At 41.0% G+C, this 21,384-nt stretch overlaps 1 protein-coding gene and 1 long non-coding RNA gene across 2 annotated transcripts; both read right to left on the bottom strand.

The window, feature by feature from the left end:
- Nucleotides 1-1,003: 1,003 nt before the first annotated feature.
- LOC308319172 lies at nt 1,004-3,671 on the bottom strand. Its single transcript, XR_013964435.1, has 3 exons — nt 3,518-3,671; nt 1,510-1,660; nt 1,004-1,125 (listed from the first exon to the last, which is right to left on the bottom strand). It is a non-coding gene; the product is annotated as an uncharacterized lncRNA (long non-coding RNA).
- Nucleotides 3,672-7,404: 3,733 nt separating this feature from the next.
- Nucleotides 7,405-20,495, bottom strand: wdr26a (WD repeat domain 26a). The gene is made up of 13 exons (XM_080769057.1): nt 20,402-20,495; nt 20,098-20,154; nt 18,780-18,916; nt 17,669-17,766; nt 15,759-15,915; nt 15,307-15,445; nt 14,807-14,947; nt 14,562-14,681; nt 12,907-13,052; nt 12,706-12,784; nt 12,274-12,403; nt 10,349-10,543; nt 7,405-9,719 (listed from the first exon to the last, which is right to left on the bottom strand). Exons 1-13 carry the CDS (start codon nt 20,480-20,482, stop codon nt 9,697-9,699), a joined length of 1,503 nt encoding a protein of 500 aa, XP_080625183.1. The 5' UTR covers nt 20,483-20,495; the 3' UTR covers nt 7,405-9,696.
- Between the last annotated feature and the right edge of the window lie 889 nt (nt 20,496-21,384).

Genomic DNA, 21,384 nt, shown 5'->3' with positions numbered 1-21,384 from the left:
GCATATTCTATATTGCTTATTTAATGTATGGTTTTGCACACTCAATTCATAATTAACGTTCCAATTTTGGAGCTCTGGCTCGATCATGGACTAAAAAACTAGGAACCAAAAAGAACTGAACCGGTTCCCAACCATATATGTTCTGAATTATTTTGAGCTACATTGAAAACAGGCAAAGTCTCTCAACAGTCACATCTACTGCAGGCTAATTGTTATGTCATATTATGGCATTTGTGGACTGTTATAGTCCACAGGGAAATCAGAGCACTTGTTCAGTTGTTTCACTTGTTTGAGCCTAATTTATTCAGAAAACCCCAGACCACTGCAGAAAATCTACTGAGCACTGAAAACAGATATGGATATGAAAATGCACGACAGACAGACAGACAGACAGACAGACAGACAGACAGTCTTTGACTGACTCCTGAATCGCTGAATGTATGTATGTGTGAATGGAATAAAGGACAGTTATTTGGATCTTTACCCAAACCTTTCAGGGAGGGTAATAATTCAGGAAAATGTCACATTGAGAAAGAAGAACAGCATGATCAATACACTGTTACAATTTCCACACTTTTGCATATTTACAAATTACAAATAAAGTACAACATGGTCTTGTATTTGTGTTTATTAATCTGGTTGATTCAGACAAGACAATTTAGCACATTTCAAATGCAGTTCGAATTGGTTTACACAAAACATTAAGAAGACAAAAGAAACACAAAGGGCATTTGAATACAATTTAAAATTGTTATAAACCACTTAAACATCATAGGCTGTATGAGCCACATAGGGGAAATACCCCATTTTCAAGTAAAAAATGTATCACATCATGATACCTTGTAGATCTGCTATTTTTAAAGTTAAAATAACATTTTATTTGAAATTTGACCAAAATAGTGACACCATAGTTAAAACCACAAATGCAAAACAGGCCACTCCCGCAAAATTTGGAAGACAATCATATGTAGCTAATCATAGCTATCAATAAAAGGCAGAAAATTCGAAGTCGCGAAGGTAATCTCCAGCAATCCAGGAAAGGTCTACCGATTGGTTGCTGTACATCTTCAAAAAATCATTTGCATAACTCACCAACTGCTGCGTGGGGTTCATCATGAAACGATGCTGAAAATACATCAGGTGGATAAAGATTAGGATCATCTGAGAATAAATACAATTTGTTGAACAGAATGTGAGTGCTGGCATCGTTCTCTTTGTTAAACTGATATAAACTGTTGCTCAAAGCTAAATGTAGTGTCAGTTACAGAAGTGGACAATAGATTTAAAAACAATACAGTAGGCCTATATTATAGTCACAGAATGTACAGTAAGGTTACTGTTTGACAGTGCTGAGCCTCCCTGTAGCGAGTGGAAATATGACAAAGTTGACTTCTACTGAAAGCCTTTCAGAACTCTCGGATGCGTTTTCTCCATGGTGCATGAGCTTTTTTAATTAATTGCTAAAAAAAGACAATTCCAAGATATGTGGTCGTAGAATATCTGCGTTACCTGGTAGGGAGTCTGGGACTTGTTGTGGAGAACCAGGAAGATGACTCCGTTGTTCATTCCGAACTGAAAAGTGCCATCAACCTTGAGGCTTTTTGGCGGTGTTTGGAAGCCGACCTGGATGTAAATCGGCAATTTAAAGCCTCCTTGCATTCTGTAGTAAAAAAAAAAAGAGGATGTTATTATATATATCATACATTGGCAACTGGCGGCCCATGGGCCACATGGGGCCCCCACTTTCACCTACATGTATAATGTGGCCCCTCAGGTTAATATCAGAATGCTGATATTCTGATATTAACCTGAGGGCCACATCAGAATACTCTGCCTCCCCCTCGCCAGCTGGGGCGCCTGATGGAGGGGAAAGGAACTTGTTGGAATAACGTGTTCCTTCCACGCGCTACGTCCAACCAGGGAAACTCCCCCCTGTCAGGTGAAAAGAAGCAGCTTGGACTCCTCATGTATAGCATGAGGTCAGTCCGCTGCTCCCCCAGGTTGGCGGAGGGTGTGTAGAGGCCAGGATCAGGATTAGATAATTGACACAGGGGTGAAAATGGGTTACAAAATCGTGGGATAAAAATATATATATATCAGAATACTGATATAATAGTATTATTGATTTCAGCCGTTACAATTCCAGCCATGAAAACATGGCCCACATTAATTACTTCAGTATAATTAGTAGCTTAATGAGTATAGTATTACAATCTCATTGTCTTTTTTAATGTCCAATGTATTTGTATCATAAAGTTAACATAACTATAATGAAATCATGGCATTTGAAAGGCATTTGATTTTTTTTTTTTAAATAGCAAAAAGCTAAAAGATCTACAAGGTCAAAAGGTGTCGCAGTGCGACCTTGAAGATCGGCTATTTTTGCTACAACAGTAATTATGCAATGTGGCCCTCTGGTGTGAGTGTGGAACTGTGGCCCTCTGGAGTGAGTGTGGAACTATAGTGGCCCTCTGGAGTGAGTGTGGAACTATAGTGGCCCTCTGGAGTGAGTGTGGAACTATAGTGGCCCTCTGGAGTGAGTGTGGAACTATAGTTGCCCTCTGGAGTGAGTGTGGAACTATAGTGGCCCTCTGGAGTGAGTGTGGAACTATAGTGGCCCTCTGGAGTGAGTGTGGAACTATAGTTGCCCTCTGGAGTGAGTGTGGAACTATAGTGGCCCTCTCCATCTTCAAAGTTGCCCACCCCTGATGTGTACAATGTATTCTACTGAGGAAATTCAGCAATATGGAGTGTATGGAGTAATTTTGAAAAGGTATAATACTTCGAGGACATTGATTAAGAGTATGACCATTGGAGTAATCTGACCATTGGAGTAATCACATTACTCCAATGGTCAGATAAAGATTACAGGTTTACAGGTGTAAAACTGTGGGTGAAATTATTTATTTGTTCCATAGTTTTTGCTATTTCCATAGAAAAAAAGTGTTGCATATCGTCACTATCGGATGAAAGACAGTTTGTTATTTTTTTTTTTTTTTATTATTTAAAGTGTAGGGCAGGCTATAGTGAAAATAGCCATTTGTGAACTTGTAGATGGGCTAATTTCATTACCTTTGTGCAACACTCTTGTATGATGAAGTACGGCATTATTTTAACGATAATGTGTTGAGCTTCACACTGTGCACTATAACTATCACAATAGCACAGTAAACAGTAGGCCTACAGAACAGTACTCTGAGTACTGAGGTACTGTACGTACACAGTACAGAACACGTTCAGTACAGACTATACAGTAACTACTGTACCACAATACAAGTATATAGTTATTAGTTGCACCGCTCAGTTCACACGATTCAGATGTTTTTGGAGGTCCTGGCACACTCACACGCACATACTATACATACCTTACGTACCGTAACCGTATGCAAATACAAAGATTTTGCACATTTATATTAGGATTCCCTTGTATAACCCATCCAGCACCGCACCACTCATTTTTATGTACACTCATCATGGTAGAACGCCAAGCTGGGCCTCCTCAGTCACTACCACTCACTTGTATGCGCACTCATGGTAGTCCTGGGTCATGTCACCACCGATTCCAAACACAGAGCCTTGTTTCCACTGTACAGTCGTGACTTCCCCTACATCGACAAGAGTCATGGTTTCTCCCTTTAACATGGCCATTGTTGTATTGTTGTGACCTGCAAGAATCAAGAAAACGAGACAAACTGAATGGAGACGGTCAAACCTATAGGTTATACTTACTACCTACTGAATGCATTTGTTAAACAGATTTCCTGACTGACACTGTGTGTGTGTGTGTGTGTGTGTGTGTGTGTGTGTGTGTGTGTGTGTGTGTGTGATCAGAGGGAGCAAACACGCCTCAACGCTTCGACGCCACTCTTCTCCTCTCCTCTCTTCTCCCGACACCTATACTATAAACTACATTTTAAAACTATAAAAACTAAAGCTAAACTGTAATTACTCACTAACTACCTAACACTAAATAAAACGCTAAATAAATGTCTCTATATAGCTTTTTAATAAAGCTGTTTTATATGTTCCTGGCGGGCAAATTTCACTGCGATAACGTGTGTAGCTAATTGTACGACTTTGACTTTGAAATGTAGTTAGAAAATGTGGTCATTCTGTATGTTGTTGTAGCCAAAGATTAGCTATTATGGTATCATTTCCATGTTTGGATTTCAGGCTGGTACCTGCAGGAATCTTTAAATTCAAGGATTAAGAAAGTGCGGGTGGTAAGAACAAGTATTCAGTCAAACTGAAATGTGTAATGTAGGCTATTTATATATTGTTTGTGCTGTTTCTTCGTGCTGTTTTTGTCCTGAAATAGAATGAAAGGCTTACAAACGGACCCCATGGGACATTATAGGATAAGGATATATATACATATATTTAAATAAAATAAAATCTACACAGTCTAAAATCTAAGTGTGTAGGCAAAACTACCTTGGTATAAATCTTTTTGAAACAAATAACAACATTTGCAGTCACTAAGTAAATGCATTGAATGAATGCAAATAGCCTATGAAGTACAAAATATAAATAAAATAGCTGATTTATATTGAACGCAAACTAACCTGTTTGCTGCAAAATTCAGCTTTGTCCAACAAAGTGGGAACGAACTGAGAAGAAAGTTCTGAAGCGGTCAAGATAGTCGTGTTGTGTGATTTGAGGTATTCCTGTATGAGAGGCTTTATAGCTTATTATAGCACGTCATTGTCTCCTGCTGGAGTTCACACCCCCTTGAAAATGTGGTATGAGGTATTTGTACTTTACTTGAGTATTTCCAATTTCCAGTACTTTTACTTCTACTCCACTACATCTCGGAGCCAAAATTTGTACTTTCACTTCACTACAATTATTTTGAAAACTTTAGTTACTAGTGGCGATTTTGTGGTGGTGATTAGAAAACATACATTAACCACTTCAACCCTATACATTTCGGCCATTTGAAAATAGCTCTCAATGTGTTGCAACGCATTGAGATCTTGTAGAACCAAATGAAAGCTTGTAAAACCAAATGTATGGCTATATCGGGATCTGATGAAGACAGGCAACCTATTCAGCTTGCTTCCCTTACAGTGAAGCATTGTGACAGTTATACATTATCTTGGACTGCTGATGGAAATGCCCCAAACTCACTTGCCCTACATGTAAAGGAGAAGACAAAGCACCTAAACAAACTGATTATCTTCCTGTCCACCAACTATGATGCTCCATTCTGTGTAAAACGTAAGGTTTTTGACTGAGGCTGCTTTCTCATCAGCTATATTGTATGGGTGTGACCGTGTGAGGCTTGGTTGAAAATCCCCTTCTCCATTCTGTGTAAAACGTAAGGTTTTTGACTGAGGGTGCTTTCTCATCAGCTATATTGTATGGGTGTGACCGTGTGAGGCTTGGTTGAAAATCCCCTCTGTCTGGAGTGAAATCCCTACTTGGGGTAAGGGTTACTACCCCTAACTTAACCTGCCTGTTAGAAGCAGGACTGCCTTCAGTGCAAGCTTTGGTGAGAGAAAAGCAAGCCAGGTTCTTCACCAACATACAGCAGCGGAATGGCATGCTTGATGACCCCTTGTGGTATGTTCTTCAATTGCTGAAAAAGGAGAACCAAGTCATGTATTCTCATTTATCTGAGATAATGGAAAAACAAGATTCAGGTTCAGGTGGTATGATGAAGGCTCCATCTTCCCATTTCCACACGCAGTCTATGAGCGGACAACCGAAACCGTGTAAAGGTTATCCTCAAATAGTCCTCAATGTAAGGTGTACTGCTAGTGCTGGTATAGAGTTGGTGAATACATAGATCTGGGTTGATGGCTTGGTATGTCTTATTTCTTGTTCTCTCTTTGGATTGTAATTTATGAATCATGTCCCTTCGGTCACTCTCAATATGATCTTGTTTTTCCATTATCTCAGATAAATGAGAATACATGACTTGGTTCTCCTTTTTCAGCAATTGAAGAACATACCACAAGGGGTCATCAAGCATGCCATTCCGCTGCTGTATGTTGGTGAAGAACCTGGCTTGCTTTTCTCTCACCAAAGCTTGCACTGAAGGCAGTCCTACAGGTTAAGTTAGGGGTAGTAACCCTTACCCCAAGTAGGGGATTTTCAACCAAGCCTCACACGGTCACACCCATACAATATAGCTGATGAGAAAGCAGCCTCAGTCAAAAACCTTACGTTTTACACAGAATGGAGCATCATAGTTGGTGGACAGGAAGATAATCAGTTTGTTTAGGTGCTTTGTCTTCTCCTTTACATGTAGGGCAAGTGAGTTTGGGGCATTTCCATCAGCAGTGAAGATGGCTCCAAGATAATGTATAATTGTCACAATGCTTCACTGTAAGGGAAGCAAGCTGAATATGTTGCCTGTCTTCATCAGATCCCGATATAGCCATACATTTGGTTTTACAAGCTCTCATTTGGTTCTCATTTTTGCTCTCAATGCGTCGCGTTGCATCTGGAGCTTCACATACATGTATGTTCAAATTCTGAACAGACTATATTCACTTCAATATGTCTGGGTCCCCACCCACTCAGGGGTGCATGACGTGTCACACCTGTAGTGATGGGAGGGGCACCAAAATGTGGTGTTTTTGATTGGATAATGGGGGCACTCCCTTATTATAAATGTACAAACTTGTGTGTATGTTCACATGACCTGATGAAGATCAAAACAGATCGAAACGTTGTCAGCATTTAAATAAAGAATGTCTTACCTTTACCTGTGGTGTGCGGGCTCCATCCTATCTACATGAAGTTTCTTTTAGCCCAGCACCCAGCCTGTCGATGTGCGTATTCTACGTCTGCTCAAGCTCCAGATAACTGTAATTGTCCACGGACAGCCACCTGAAAATAGTGTAATTTGTTAAAATATTCAAAATATTTCAATTTATTCTTAATATATTTTTAAATAACAGATCAGTACAGTACAACATCACAATGTGACTGTCGTTGTGAGCTTGTAGATCTATTTTCATTTGTGCCTGGCCACTTGGTTTTCTTGCAAATCTGGCAACATAGACTATTCAGACACCCTAGGGGAATTTTTGACAGCTGCTGAAAGTTGGGGTACCATTAACCACCAATAAGGCCAAATGTTCAAAATGTCATTATACTTTAAGTAGCATGTTCGTTGGGTTGGTTAATTCGCCAGTAAATCAGAGGCAGAATAGAACTGCGTCACTGGAAAATGTTCTGAGAGTAGAAAATAACATGGTAAAAGGTTAAAATTGTGTGAGAAGGGTGAGAGAGGCAGCCCTGTATTCTAGATTTTTCTAAATATTTCAGACGGTATGTTAATATTGGTTTCTTGCAATGTAGGTGATCTGCAGTTGCTCTGGATAAAATTGTCAGCTAAATGGCTACAATGTAAATAATAAAATACTTCCATACACAAGAATCAAACCATCGCCGTTTTAAACCCCTGAATGCTTTACTTAAAATATGCATACATAACACTTCTCCTACACAATACAGAACAGTACAATCACTTTTTTTGTAATAACACATTTAAATGCAAAAGAAAAAAGAAAAGAAAAGGGATTCTTGCGAACCTCGTTGCAAACAAATTGGCTTCTTGTTTTTGCCAAGCCAACTTATAGCAAGGAAAGGGGAACACAAGAAGCCCCCAAAAAATACTTATAAGTAAACAAATGAAAAATAAAAAATATTAAACCTGTATAAGCAGAACCTACAGAACACCACATCTGTGATTGCTTTTAGTGTTTGATTTATATTGTCATGTGTTGTTGAGTGAGTGTGTCTGTGTGTACATCCACTTACATATAGTGTACCACTACGGTGTGAACTGTATGTTCTGTAACAGATTAAACACGACCTGCTGGTTTAAGCGGGAGGGCCTTTGGGCAGGACCACGCCTGTTTGCATCTGTGACACAGCAGAAGTAATGTTCTGTGTGTCGTGTGTGTGTGTGTGTGCACAGTCTCATAATACATGCCATAAACATACAATTATACAGCACATATTATACATAAAAACATCATATCAGGCAGGGTTCATTTGCATGATTCTCCAACAGAAAACAACAATTCGTACGAGATCATAGTCCTATGATACACGCGTGTACAAAATGTGTCCATTAACTGTTACATGGCAGAAGAAATCCACTGAACTAAATAATGAAACAAACAAACGCGGCGATACATGGAACAAAGTAAAACTTTTTAAAAGACATTTTATGCCAGGATCAATCTGAATACATAAAAGGAAAAACACACACAAAACCTGTAAAAAATAAAAAGAATAAAAGAAAGGAAAAAATACAATTCACCAAAGACCAATAAAGACAAAACAGGAACATAATAACAATACAAATATGAGATGTGGTGAGAAGGAAAACACACTGAAGGCAAGAAGAGCATGTGGAGGTAAACCCTATGCTTTGTTGACCGGGGTCCCCCAGGAGAGCTGCAATTGGTCCCCCCTCCTTTTTTCCACCCAAATCTCTGCCCAAAACAGCCGATGTACAGTACAAGCTCACAAGACCCTGCGTTGCGACGTGTTGCGAGTGACTGTGAGCATGTGAATCTACTACTTTCGCCTTATTACATGCCCAGAATAGAGACGCTATAGGGCTCATAGTGAGGTTAATGGGGATACAACAGCGGGTTGACACACGAAACCAGATCGATCAGGGTCGAGGAAATGCAGCGGTGGGGGTTTAACAGCCAAGTAAAACGGATAGAAATAACTCCTTTTCAAATTTAAACTTCTTTTCCACAACAAACAGTTTTCTTATATAATCTTAGAAGGCAGCTAACCACTGAACATGCTTGAATAGGTATAGCAAGGACATAACACGGTATCCGCCACAGCATAAATCAAATACTATTTAGCCATGAAGCAGGTAGTCCTATGCGTTCCTATGCAACACACCGGTCAAATAGAAGACCTCCGAACCATAACCAAAAAGCTCAAATTATCAGATAAATCACACTTTTTTTTCCCTTGTAAAAAAGAAAAGGGGGGGAAAAAGGATAAACTGACAGTGTTTCCAAGATTCTCTTCGGTGGGTATTACATCCAAGTTGATCCAATTAGATCAGTTCAAATTCCTTCAAGTCCTTCAGTTTGCAAAAATCTTGCTCAAAAACTTTCAGGTGGTGTGGGTGGGGGGGGGGGAATCTTTTTTTTCTTCTTTTTTTTCAGCTTCCTCAAACGAGTATAGTTGAGCGGTTCAGAGGCAGCACTGAATAAACTAATTAAAACAACCGCGCCACAAATACCCTCCACCAAGCACTGCCACTCAACAGCGTATAACTATTCAATGCACGAATGATGAGAATAAATAATATCATTGATAATAAATAATAAAAGGTGGAGGCAGGTGAGCATTGGTGGTCCTAAGAGTAGCTCTGTGAGAGACAATAGGTCCACACAGGTGGAGATGCAACATCATTTGTCAGATACTGCAAGCTACACAGCTTGGAGGTGCCAGGTCCCAAGGGTGTCTGTCTGCTGGTTGGCCGTGGTTTCATTCAAGTGATTTCTTTTTTTTTGTCTTGATATCTTGTTTTGACATCTTGGCGCCCAGCCAAATGGCACCAACTGGCCCAACCTCCTGGAAGCAGCTCTCAAAACTGAAAAAAGTTCTCTTTGCTTCATTCATTCCAGAGTCTATAGTCTCAATTCTCTTTTTTTTTTTACTTGAGAAATGCAGTGACCTCGGCTCCCGAGGTCACCATCAGCTGTCCATGCTGGAACATTCTGGAGGAGAGAGCAGGGGGTCAGTGTTCTTAAGTACACATTTCCAGGCTGCAAAGTTAACAACGCACATACTATGTAATGAAGGCTGTTCTCTAACAGCGCAGCCCGTTAGAACCAGGAAAGCATGTGTTATAGATTTGAGCTGTATACTGTATTATATAGCAACATACGATTTTTACCAGCTGCTGTGTGAAGAACAGCGGAGCTGGTTTATGATCAATCGCTTTGCCTTTCTGGACTTTTTTTTTTCTTCAAAAACCTCGTAGGATTTAGAAGAACAGTGGTTCAGCTTGTATATCTGCTATTTTTGAGAATGTGAAAACTTGAAGAAAACTTTAGAATAATTTAGATTTTGTTAAACTAAAATCCAAGGATCCATGAAAAATTGTGACAACTACTGGTTTAGAAGGCATTTGTAGAATCTGCATTTGTAGTATCGGCGTAATCTTCGATTTTCTTTGCGTCGGCTAGTCAAAAATATCAGACATACTTGCTATACAAGCTATACTTGAAGGTGTGAAGTGAGAACTACTGATTTAGAAGGCATTTGTGGAATCGGCCTCTCAGGTCTTATATTAACGGGTCGAGCTCTTGCAGGCCAATCACACCACAGTCATTTGTGTCAATACCATTTAGTCCCTCTGCGTCCTGGACATCCAGGAACGGGGCAGGCCCCCAGATGCGGATGGTGCCGTCATCTGAGGCGCTGGCCAGCAGGCCCGGCAGCACAGGGTTCCAGCTCACACAGTTGACTGTGCGGGTGTGTCCCGTCAGCTCCGCGATGGGCAGCTCACTGCGCCTGTGCCAGATGTACACTTTGTGATCTGCAGGAGGAGGGTGAGATAATGAGTTTGGTGTTGACCGGTGGCCGTGGCCGTAGCTCTGGTGTCTCATTTCACACCGCGAAACCTATATCACAGGGTTCTGGAGTTGTTTCCACACGCTACACGGCTCAATTTCAAATAATAGTGAAAAGAACTGATCTACAAGCCCACAATTCACGTTTTTTTTGGATGATTTCTCTTCCACCTTCAGGTGTCGTTCTGATTACGTTGGAAACGTAAAGAAGAAAAGAAACCTGTGAATTTCACAGGTAGTGCAAAGTTTAAGGTTCTAAAATGTTCTGGGTTACGAAAAGGGCCATCAGCGCCACACAGAACTGTAAAACAAGGAACCCTGAGGGTCCCTATACGTACTGCATAGACCTCACTGGTGTCATGTCATTATGCAGTTAACCCAAATACCAATGGGTTATCTACCCATAATATTTTAACATTGATGTTTCTTTGGTGAAATGGTTTTAGAATATCTCAATATTACAATTTCTTTGTTGAAATTAGAATATTTCAATATTACAGTTTCTTCTTTTATTTAACTACGTGCCCGTCGCAGTCGGCCACCGGCCTACTTGGGAACTTGCTAAATAGCTTAAAGGGAAACAGAAGTTCCTCTTGCTGGATCACTATTTATAATGTGATTTGTAAACCAAATTGTCTTGCAAAGCACACCAATTATAGAGCCTTTGGGGATCGCTACACCGGTTCAACAGAATATTAGGGTTTAATCGGTTAAGACACTTGGAGTTACTTCTAAATGGCAACTAGCTGGATGTTGCGCTCACTGCCACAACATCATTACTGTTGTCATCAGAAGAATTAAGCGTAACGTTTCACATAATTGTCTCTGGCAGGTGGAAATCTCATATCTCCTTTCAGAACTGCTACTTTTGATGCTTTTGTGTAACACTGTAGTATGTCCAAGTAGGGCGCTAACTTGAGAAAAAACCCACAAAATGTTAGTATATAGAGAGAAGAGGTTTCTGCCAACAGCTAACGCAACAACATTATGATATCACTTCACCCTGGCAAAGGGACAGTTATTACAGCGGTATTATGACCTACAGTACTCCAACGGTCACTCACTATGTTTGTTGTCAGAAACCTTTCGTCTCTGCACTGCACTCTAGTGGATGTATTGCTTAACATTACAACCATGCCAACATGAAGGACACACTAGTGAGCAGAGTGACACGGATGCATTGTTTGAAACAGAGACATTGATTTTACTACGTAAAGGGAGTCAAAATGGACCTTTAAAAGGTCCCTGCACACAGAGCGTGTTTTTTGGATTTCTAGCGGCGTTTCTCCATCGATTTTCCGAGAAACGCGTCCAGTGTGCAACCACCTTTAGTGTTGATTTGCTTGCCTGCTATAATTGTGCTAATTTATTTATTTGGCTCCATGATTGGACATTGTTCAGGTGGCTGATGGTCAGTTTCTTTTAAAGTGTTAATCCGGCCCCGTTATCACTCAGTGCTTGCTCTGTGGCGTCTCTAAAGCTAGAGGATTCATTATTGATTTAATTATTTGCAGCATTACGGAAATTGTAGCAGCAGTGAAAGAATGTATTTGTATTACTAAGGTGACAGTACAAGAAACAATACCCGAGGCAAAATCATAGCCAACTCGAGTGTGTATAATCCTAACTATATAGAACTCTTAATTAAGAGTGATAGCAAGTGGTTAATAGAAAGCTCCCCATGCGGAGGCCTTGCCTTCACTCCCGCTGGCGATGAAGTCTTCATTGTGTCCTCCAAAGCAGGAGTGGATGGTGTAGAAGCCCTGTGTTACTCCCTGATACTTTCTCACCAGAACACGGTCCTGCAGATCCCACAAGTGCACTCCCTAAAATAAGCACACAAGTTAATAGTTTCCCCAGATCCACACGTTTGGGACGTGTCCACCAAAGTACCAAAATAATTATAATAGCTTGAATTGATATAGCATGAACCCATGGACGCTTTACAAAATGTACCAACAAACAATCAACAACTACAGTATATGCCATAGAGAATAAGTGTCTTTTCAAGAGTCCAGTGTTTACTGGAAGAGAGTTCCACAGGGTGGAAGGAGTCACCAGGACCCCACATTGAGAACCAGCACCATACGTGATAAGACGTAAAGCACATACTGTACAAGCTGCTCACCTGAGTAGCGACATTCAGCAGAGCCAACCTTCCGTTCTTTGAGACGGTGAAAGACATAATGGGATGATCCTCCTGCACTCTGTAATGGCACACGACACAGTGTCAAACTGGAAGACGCACACATGCTTGCGCTTATTACTGCCTCTAATCATAATCAGGCGGTCATATTTAGCGTTGGTTGCAGCCGTGCGATTGCCTCACATGTTTCTGTCCGTGAGGTCCTCAAAGTTGTAGCCGCGGATTCTCTGGTGTGTGTCTGACGCCAGCACGGTCCTGGAATCACTCAAACACCACAGACACTGGACTCGTACTCCCTCCCACGAGTCCAGGAGGTTGCCGTCCAAGTCCTGGGCAACAGGGCAAAAAAAAAGAAGAAAAAAAGGACCACTCAAAACACTTATCTACATTATTATCAGTTTGAATCATCATATATAGAGCATAGGTCAGGAAAAGAATCATCTCACAACTAATTCTCCCAATATTAGACTATGCTGACATTGTTTACCAAAATACCTCCGACATACACCTCTATCCCCTCAACGTAACATATAACAATCTCTGTAGATTTATACTGAGGTGTCCCTATATGACCCATTGTACAATGTCCCTCAACTGGCTAACACCAAAAGCTCGAAGACACTCTCACTGGCTACCATTTATCTTTAAATGCATATACTTCAATTACCCGGAATATCTAAAACAATATCTACGTCCCTTCAGCTCACCATACAACCTAGACCTTATAGTCCCCACCAACATCAGAAAATAAGTTGGTCGACGTGCTTTTAAATTTAAAGCTCCTGTCGACTGGAACAATCTCCCCAGTTCCCTCAGTGTCTATCATTACTCATCTTCAAACACCATGCTCCTGTTTTTAAATGCCTCTGATTGTTCTCTGTCTCTTACATCATGCTGTGAATTTACTATACCTCAACCTGCTGTCATTTAACAACTAAGGTGCATGTGCATGTCTGTACTCTGTGTATTCATCAACAATGTTGTTAATGCAGGATATCGTCTGTTATAGTGCTCGGCCTGTTGTTTGGCTTCCTTTGTATGTTCATCATCTTTACATACTTGTATCATTACATGACTATATTGATTTATTGATACTATGTTGCGGGTGATTAGGTGGGGTGGGAGCGGCTAGTTTTAGGAGAGCTTTGTTGTTTGTTTTGTCCTCGATTATGTATGTATGAATGTACTTCTTGTATTGTTCTGTATTTGCTGTATGTTGCTGGACCCCCTCGAAAACGAGATGATACATCTCAAGGGGATATCCTTTTCTCAATAAAGGTTCATATATATATATATATATATATATATATATATATGTGTGCATGCATAAAGTGAGTGGCAAATCCAGTGTCAGAGTGAGTTTAACGTTGTTTAATCAGACTGGTCCTGCCCAAATCAGACTTTTCTGTTCGGATGTATGGGCTGTCAAGGCCAGGAAGTATGTTTTTGACACTCAGTAGGCGTAGCCCGCATAACTTCCGGGTATGATGATGTCTCGCGCATACCGTCTATAAAAACGCTGGCACACTGAGGGCTCCAATATGACAGATGCTTTATTGCAGAAAATGTGGCTGTGATGTTTCGAGCTAAACGCTCTTCCTCAGTCTTTGCTACAATGAAACAACAAGTCAATTAGAGCCCTCAGTGTACTGATCATCACTCAACACCTGCCCAACTTTGGTTTGGTTCTTTGGGATCACTAGACCTGTACGTGTCCGTCGCAGTCGGCCACCGGCCTACTTGGGAACGATGCAACTTGGGAACCTAATGATATACGTTGTCATAGACATTACAGAACAAATACACTATCTGGGCCTCAGAGCTGATTAACTACTCACACACTGGTAGAATTGGCCTCTCTGGCCACCCGTGACGAAGCGCTTGCCATCTGGGTTCCAGGCCACGCTGGTCAGGCTGTCCTCGTGAGACTGGCTCATCTTTGTCCGCAACTCCCCCGTCTGGGTCGGCGGAGACAAGAGACGCAGGGGGTGGGAGATGAAACCAGAGCGCAATTTACATCATTGCAAGCAGAAAAGTATTAGTTTCAACCCACTGTCAGAGTCTATGGTGGCTATAGGGTTACCTGCACATTCCACAGCCACAGCTCAGAGCAGTCGTCGGGGCCGCAAGCGATCAGATATGCGTCGTCCGGGCTCCATGCCAGGTATGAAACACCGTAGGCGTGACCCTCCAGAGTCTTCATCAGCTTCAGCTGGTGGGTTTCCTGTCCAGTCAATGGGAAAACCAGTGATATCGGTCAATCAGGTCTTATCATGTACTTTACCGAGACAATCTGGCACTTAACATTGATATTTACTTTAGTAGTAGTAAGCCTTGCTGCGCCCTGAGGCCCATAGGGCAGTTTCTGCAGCTTGATGTACAAGTACACCTCCTGGACATGACGCTAGCATGTGCAGGGACTTACCCCCAATCAACCTGTGATGCTGAGTGCCAAGCAGGGAGGCATTGGGTCCCATTTTTAGTCTTTGGAATGATCCCGGCCACGGACACTCTAACCGCAAGGCCACAGAGCTGGCGATATTTACTTTGGGTCATACGAATGGTAACGGAAGTGTTGCTAACCGTGTCAACATGCCAAATGATGACTGTGGTGTCTTTGGATCCCGTTGCCAGCTTGGTGCCATCGTTGGAGAACTTGCAGAACCACACCTCGTTGCAGTGCTCAGTGAGGATCTGCTGGGTGTAGCAGGGGAACTGTTTCCTGTAGATAAGACACAACCATGTGAGAGAGGGGCCAATCTAGGCAAGGTTTCTGCTTTGTCATTCATGCAGCCACTGAAACAACCTTGTGAAGTGCAGCGATCAAAGTTAAAATAGATGATACAGAGCAGCAGGAGCGCAGCTGGTGGGGGGAATAATAATTGTCAAGAAAAGGGGCAAGGACATTGGAGGTACAGAGATGGGTCGGGAACGGTGATGACAGCGCACTGCCAAATATGGACAGATTGTAAAGGAAGCCAAGAGAGGAGAGAGAGAGGGAGGGTGTGGGCCTGGGGAATGAGTGAGGTCTTTACCGGCTGCAGGCGTGATCCAACAGGAGAGACACAGAGTCCAGGCCACTGTCCAGCTTGGTGTTGTGGTAGAGGCAGCGCTCTCGCTGCAGCTCCACCGCCTGTCTCAGTAGAGTCTGCAGCCTGCGAGGCGGCAGCATCACGGACGGGGGCAGGTATGCTGGACAGACAAGCCAAGGGTCACATTCAGACTGGATCAGACTAGCCCATTTAGACCTGAAGACGATTCTACAAAGTCAGTTTTCTGAAAAACCCATGTTTCTATGACAGTGGTGTTCAACCCTTTTCATGTCAAGGACCCCCAGAATTATCTGTATTTGGCCACGGACACCCCCATCTGAAAATATGTTGTTCCAGGGACTCCACCAGAAGCAAAGATTTGAGTTAAAAAAAAAAGTTTGCTCTGAAAGAATATATATTCAAAGATTTGTGGCACATTTTCACGATTAAAAAAAAATAGCAGATCTACAAGCTCGTAGCACAGCTTGTAGATCTGCTAGCTAAAGTATAACACTCAGTATATGCACTCTTCGTTGTCAGCTTGTAGATCGGCATGTACCATGTAATTGTAACTACTATTATTTAGGGCTGTCCAATGATTAAAAGTTTTAATCAGATTAATCACAGCTTCAAAATTAATTAATCATGATTAATCAGCATTCAAACTAATTAGTTATTTATATATATATATACACACACACACACACACCGGTATATATATATATATATATATATATATATATATATACACACACACACACACACACACACACACGTTGCTGCGAGTTATTGTCAAAAGTCCATAGAACCACAGAGTAGGGTTGTTTGATTGTTTTTGGTAAAATAAATTCTTCAAATATGTTTTATAAAAAAAAAAGAAGCAAACTAAAACAAATTAAAATAAATCCCTTTGGGATTAATAAAGTGACAACTTTTACAATATGTTCATTACCATTATACAAAATAATTCCTTATTTATTTATTTTACATTGGAGGGGGGGGAAAGCCAATTTAACAATGAGGTGCCCACAATGTTTAGGTGCCCACTGTTCCTTCACCCTTTTGCAATGTGAAATGCCACCGAAACAGTAGGCCTAATCCTTTTCCACTTTGCTTCTGTCTCGTCATATATGGGCTATATGAAATATGCCCATACATGCTGATACTGTAATAATAGTTATTTTCAACTGAAATGTTTTTATTGTGAAGGCAAAAGTTTCTAAACGTCTCACATCCTGCATATTCACGCGTACCTACAAATAGCCGATCTACAAGCTCACAATGCGTTCCGGATGCGACACGCTGTGAGCTTGCAGATCAACCATTCTCAGCATGCAACACATCGTACAACGAAGCACAAGTCAGGCTTCATTTCAATAACTTGAGAGCTGTGTTTTGTTGGCGGAGGCGACATTACACAGCGCTCCTCGACGCAAAAATAATAAGCTATGGAAAGCTAGTTTTCGGTGGCAGCGTGGCACGTTGTGTTTAATCAAACATCAAGTTTACCTCAGTGTTTTTGGGTCGGAACATGTTCTTGTGTCTTGGATCAGTGCGAGCGGCGTGCACCTCATCATAAAGTTGTGACTCTGAGCTGTGCGCATCAGAGTGTGATTACGTTTAATTTGTTAATAATTAAGGCCTGTTTAGGGTGTGTTTCAGCTGGGTTTTCGCCGAGAAGACTATGGAAATGTGGGACACTGTTAAGAGACTGACGTTCACACATGTTCAGGGACAACACTGCAGTTCAAGACTGCGCATGCGTTAAAATATTTTAACGCAATTGATTAACGCCGTTAACGCGATAATTTTGACAGTCGGGTTATCAACAACAAATTATGTACACAGTCAAAGCACGTAGAATGACATAAAAATAAGAGCTTTATTATCCATGCATATAAAACTATACTCACTTTGTAACTTGTCTAGGAGCTTTGTACGGGACATGGTTCCTTTGCCTTCCCATTCTGCTTTGGCTCGCAGGTCCTCTGCGTGGCTGCACATGAGGTACCTTCCAAGGAGATGACATGACAACCTCTTTAGTCACTAACACTCTGATAAAACAACAGCCCAGACCTACTGCTAATGTACAACAACATTGGCCAGCTTAGGAGGTCAGTCAAGGTCTTTGTTGTTGACATTAGACAACCACATGTAGATATACTGTAGGCTTAAGGTGGCCTTACACTAGCCGATTATTTCCAATCTGAAATAAACACCACACATTACAGGATAATCGGAGCGGGGCAGAGCAAATATCAAACATTCTTGATATCCCACTCCCGATCGCGCTTTGAGCGGCCCCGAGCAGATCGATTGAGTCGGGCACCCCCCGAGCGTCAAAAATGCCTGATTATCAGCTAGTGTAAGGCCACCTTTATGGTGGCAATTCCCAAACAAGTAAAGTGAGCCAGCAAATAATTGGCAAAACACTAAAAATAATAATAATAAATAAATAAAAAATAAAATTGTGATACCGAATAACATCCGCTTAAAACAGTCGGGTAGTCTGCGAACGCTTTCAAGATTTCGAAGCGGGACCTCATCCAGAAAAGGATATAACATCAGAAAAATATAACTTCTTAAAAAAATCTATCAATATAGAAAGGTATTGAAATGGAAATTCAACTAATAAAATGGAATTTTGAGAGCAACTCAATTCCGTATCATGACAGATTTCCAGGTGAAACAGGGTAGGACGGCAATGTTATTATGACATTGGCAGAATTTGATTGAATTGCTGAAAAAGTGAGTATATCATAACCAACATGGAGAATAACAGTTGAAGATTGATTTCATGTCATGATTATCATTGGTTGAAATTGGTTGATTCAAGATTACATAATGCATGTCCTAAGCAAAAACAAATCTCGAAACGACTATAGATTTCTGTGGACTTATTTTGTTAAAATGCAGGCACAGAACGTGGATGGAAATGCATTTTAGAAGGAGTTAACATGGCATTTTTAACTTCATGTCAACTTTAAAGACTTTGCATCAGGCTCTGGGTTTGCACTGGTTTACCCGCTCAGGATGTGGATGCGCTCCGTGTTGTACTTGAGAGGAGTGAGTTCAGCTCGGAGGACCTGCAGAGCTTCCAGGACCTTGCCGTCCTCCAGGTACTCCAGGTACTTCTGCTGCAGCAGCAGGAACTTCATACGCTTCAGCGAGTTAAAAGTTGAGAAGTACAAAAGGATGAACGATGGCAAACACGGAAGCCGTCATGATATTGTGCGTGTGTGTGTGTGTGTGTGTGTGTGTGTGTGTGGACAATATTATGTCTTGAAAATAATTGCGATTAACGATTTAATTGTGTTTTGGGAATTGAACATTGGAACATATGAATGCCTTTTAGGCTTCATAATCAAATCTGGCACAGGTCAGATATGACAAATAACTTAAATATACAAAGAAATTACTGACAAATGTAATAATTTTAATTTATACTTTTATAAAACAGCAGAAATAGCGATCTGCTATTCTTGCAACATGGAAACGATTATGAACTTCTAGTTAATTTACTGTTTGGTCGATCGCCTAGCAACCGAGAGCTATTCATAGAGCGCAATCTAACTTAATCAATGAAAAAAAAACATATTTCTTACCGGTATATTATAATTATTCCCTCCCACACATGGCACTCGTAAAACACGCTCACGCCGTCATGTATTCTTGTATTAGTTTTTACTGAGAATAAGGTTCGAAATAAGTTTAGGGTTAGGAATAGTTTTACCAGGGTTAAGTTTAGGAATAGGGTTAGGTTTTTGCACTGTTTTACAGTGGTTAAGGTTAGGAATAAGGTTAGGTTTAACCGTTTGTTAAACCTAACCTAACCTTTAGTTTACTGAGGTTACATTTAGGAATACCAGGCAGAGACCGTTCTACCGTTACGCCGGCTGTACGCCCGAGGCGACTGTGTTTTGAGGCGAGCTTTCTGGTATTCACCTCAAGACAATAGTCACACATACGCCTTCACCTCAGACACCACATTATCACATGAAAAATGCTATTGGAACTGAAGTTAACATTCTTGCTGCCCCAGCCCCTCCTCCTGGAGATGAGTAAGGCTGGGACCCAAGCTAATATCAGATACGCTTCCTCGGATGGTTACTGGATACGATTTGATTTCTTTCAACAACAAAAATCGGACGGTATACTATGTACGTAGCGTAACACGGTAGAACACACCACTGCTCCTGGGCTATAGGCAGGGCTACTCTGCTACATGTGTACTGGGATGTTTTTCAACCACATAATGATGTGGTTGAATTCCTGAATTTTTATTTTTTACAATAATTGACATAATCTTCAGCATTTCAAGGCTTACAGTCCTTCCACTTACCACGATGGCGCTCGGTGAATGCATCAATGCTTTCAGCTCATTCAGGTCACTCTCAGCCTAAATGGAAAAAAATAAGTATTTTAATTAAAAATAAATTAAGGCAGGTTACACTGTTATAATTAATCTATAAATAACTTGAATAAGAGTGACAGAGATTGGGAGCACAGTGAATTATACACCAACCAAAGGTGTTTTTGTAACATAAAACCCATATACCCCCTCTCTGCCTGGGATTATAGATGTAGTATAGGGTTATGGATGTGTGTGTGCGTGTGTGCACGCAAGTTAAGATGACTTGAATAACCTTGTCCCACTCTCCTTCCATGACATGATTCCGGAACTTTGTGGCTGAAGGATGCTCCAGTCTGCAGCCGGACTCCTGCATCAACAAGTCCACCGTCTGGCTGTAGGACATAGACATTCTGAATAAAACACTGTTTCTGTCTGGCTGTAGGACATAGACATTCTGAATAAAACACTGTTTCTGTCTGGCTGTAGGACATGGACATTCTGAATAAAAGTAAAACACGGATACTGCAAGTGGACCCCCAAATAATTGGAAAAACATTAAGATTTTAATGAATAATATAACATTAATATTTTAACACATTATTGGGGGGTGGGTGTGTGTGTGTGTGTGTGTGTGTGTGTGTGTGTGTGTGTGTGTGTGTTAAAAGAACGCTTTTGAGATCTTCAAATGGGCCCTGATCCAGAAAGCATTGAGAACCACTGGAGTAAAACATAAATTTTACATGACAAGCGTGAAAGTCTCGTGATACTTTGACTGGTACAAGAAGAACTTGTGTCATCATTTCTCATGAATCATTGGGCATGATGGCTCACAAGTCTCAGTGCTCATGATCAATTCATGACACTTTGATTGGAATTGCAACTGGTATCCTTATAGCATGAATCATGGCTCAGGTCTTCGAAAACAGATCAATAAAGGTGACTGTGTCAGTGTCAGCCATCTGCAAAGTAAAGTAGGCCCTTTACCAAAGATTTAACATAACCAAGGCAAGCTACTTTTCAGCACTGCTGTGACTAAGCTCTAAATGTATTGTGAATGTGATCGCCCCAGACTATGCTAACTATTACATTTTAATAGTAAAACACCATAATAGTGTATGAGGTTCTACACATTGGCGTCCATTTACGTTTTATGAGAGACATGTCATGACATGTCAACAACAAGACTATTGTCGACATGTTCCAACACGACGATTTCAGTGATTGGGGATTTGAGGACGGTGATTATAATTTCACAGCTGAATAGAAGAAGACAGC

Source organism: Protomyctophum bolini (assembly GCF_963924005.1).
Source record: "Protomyctophum bolini genome assembly, chromosome: 7".
Taxonomy (NCBI): Eukaryota; Metazoa; Chordata; class Actinopteri; order Myctophiformes; family Myctophidae; genus Protomyctophum; species Protomyctophum bolini.
Note: the sequence above shows the minus strand (reverse complement) of the source record. Positions and strands in the feature narration are given on the sequence as shown.

What these genes read in the sequence shown, in the direction of transcription:
- wdr26a (XM_080769057.1), bottom strand. Translation starts at nt 20,482, where the DNA reads ATGCAGGAGTCCGGCTGCAGACTGGAGCATCCTTCAGCCACAAAGTTC. An exon ending in TGTGGCTGTGGAATGTGCAG is followed by an intron (nt 14,682 to 14,806) that starts GTAACCCTATAG and finishes CCGCCGACCCAG; the next exon opens with ACGGGGGAGTTGCGGACAAA. An exon ending in TGCTGAATGTCGCTACTCAG is followed by an intron (nt 12,404 to 12,705) that starts GTGAGCAGCTTG and finishes TGCTTATTTTAG; the next exon opens with GGAGTGCACTTGTGGGATCT.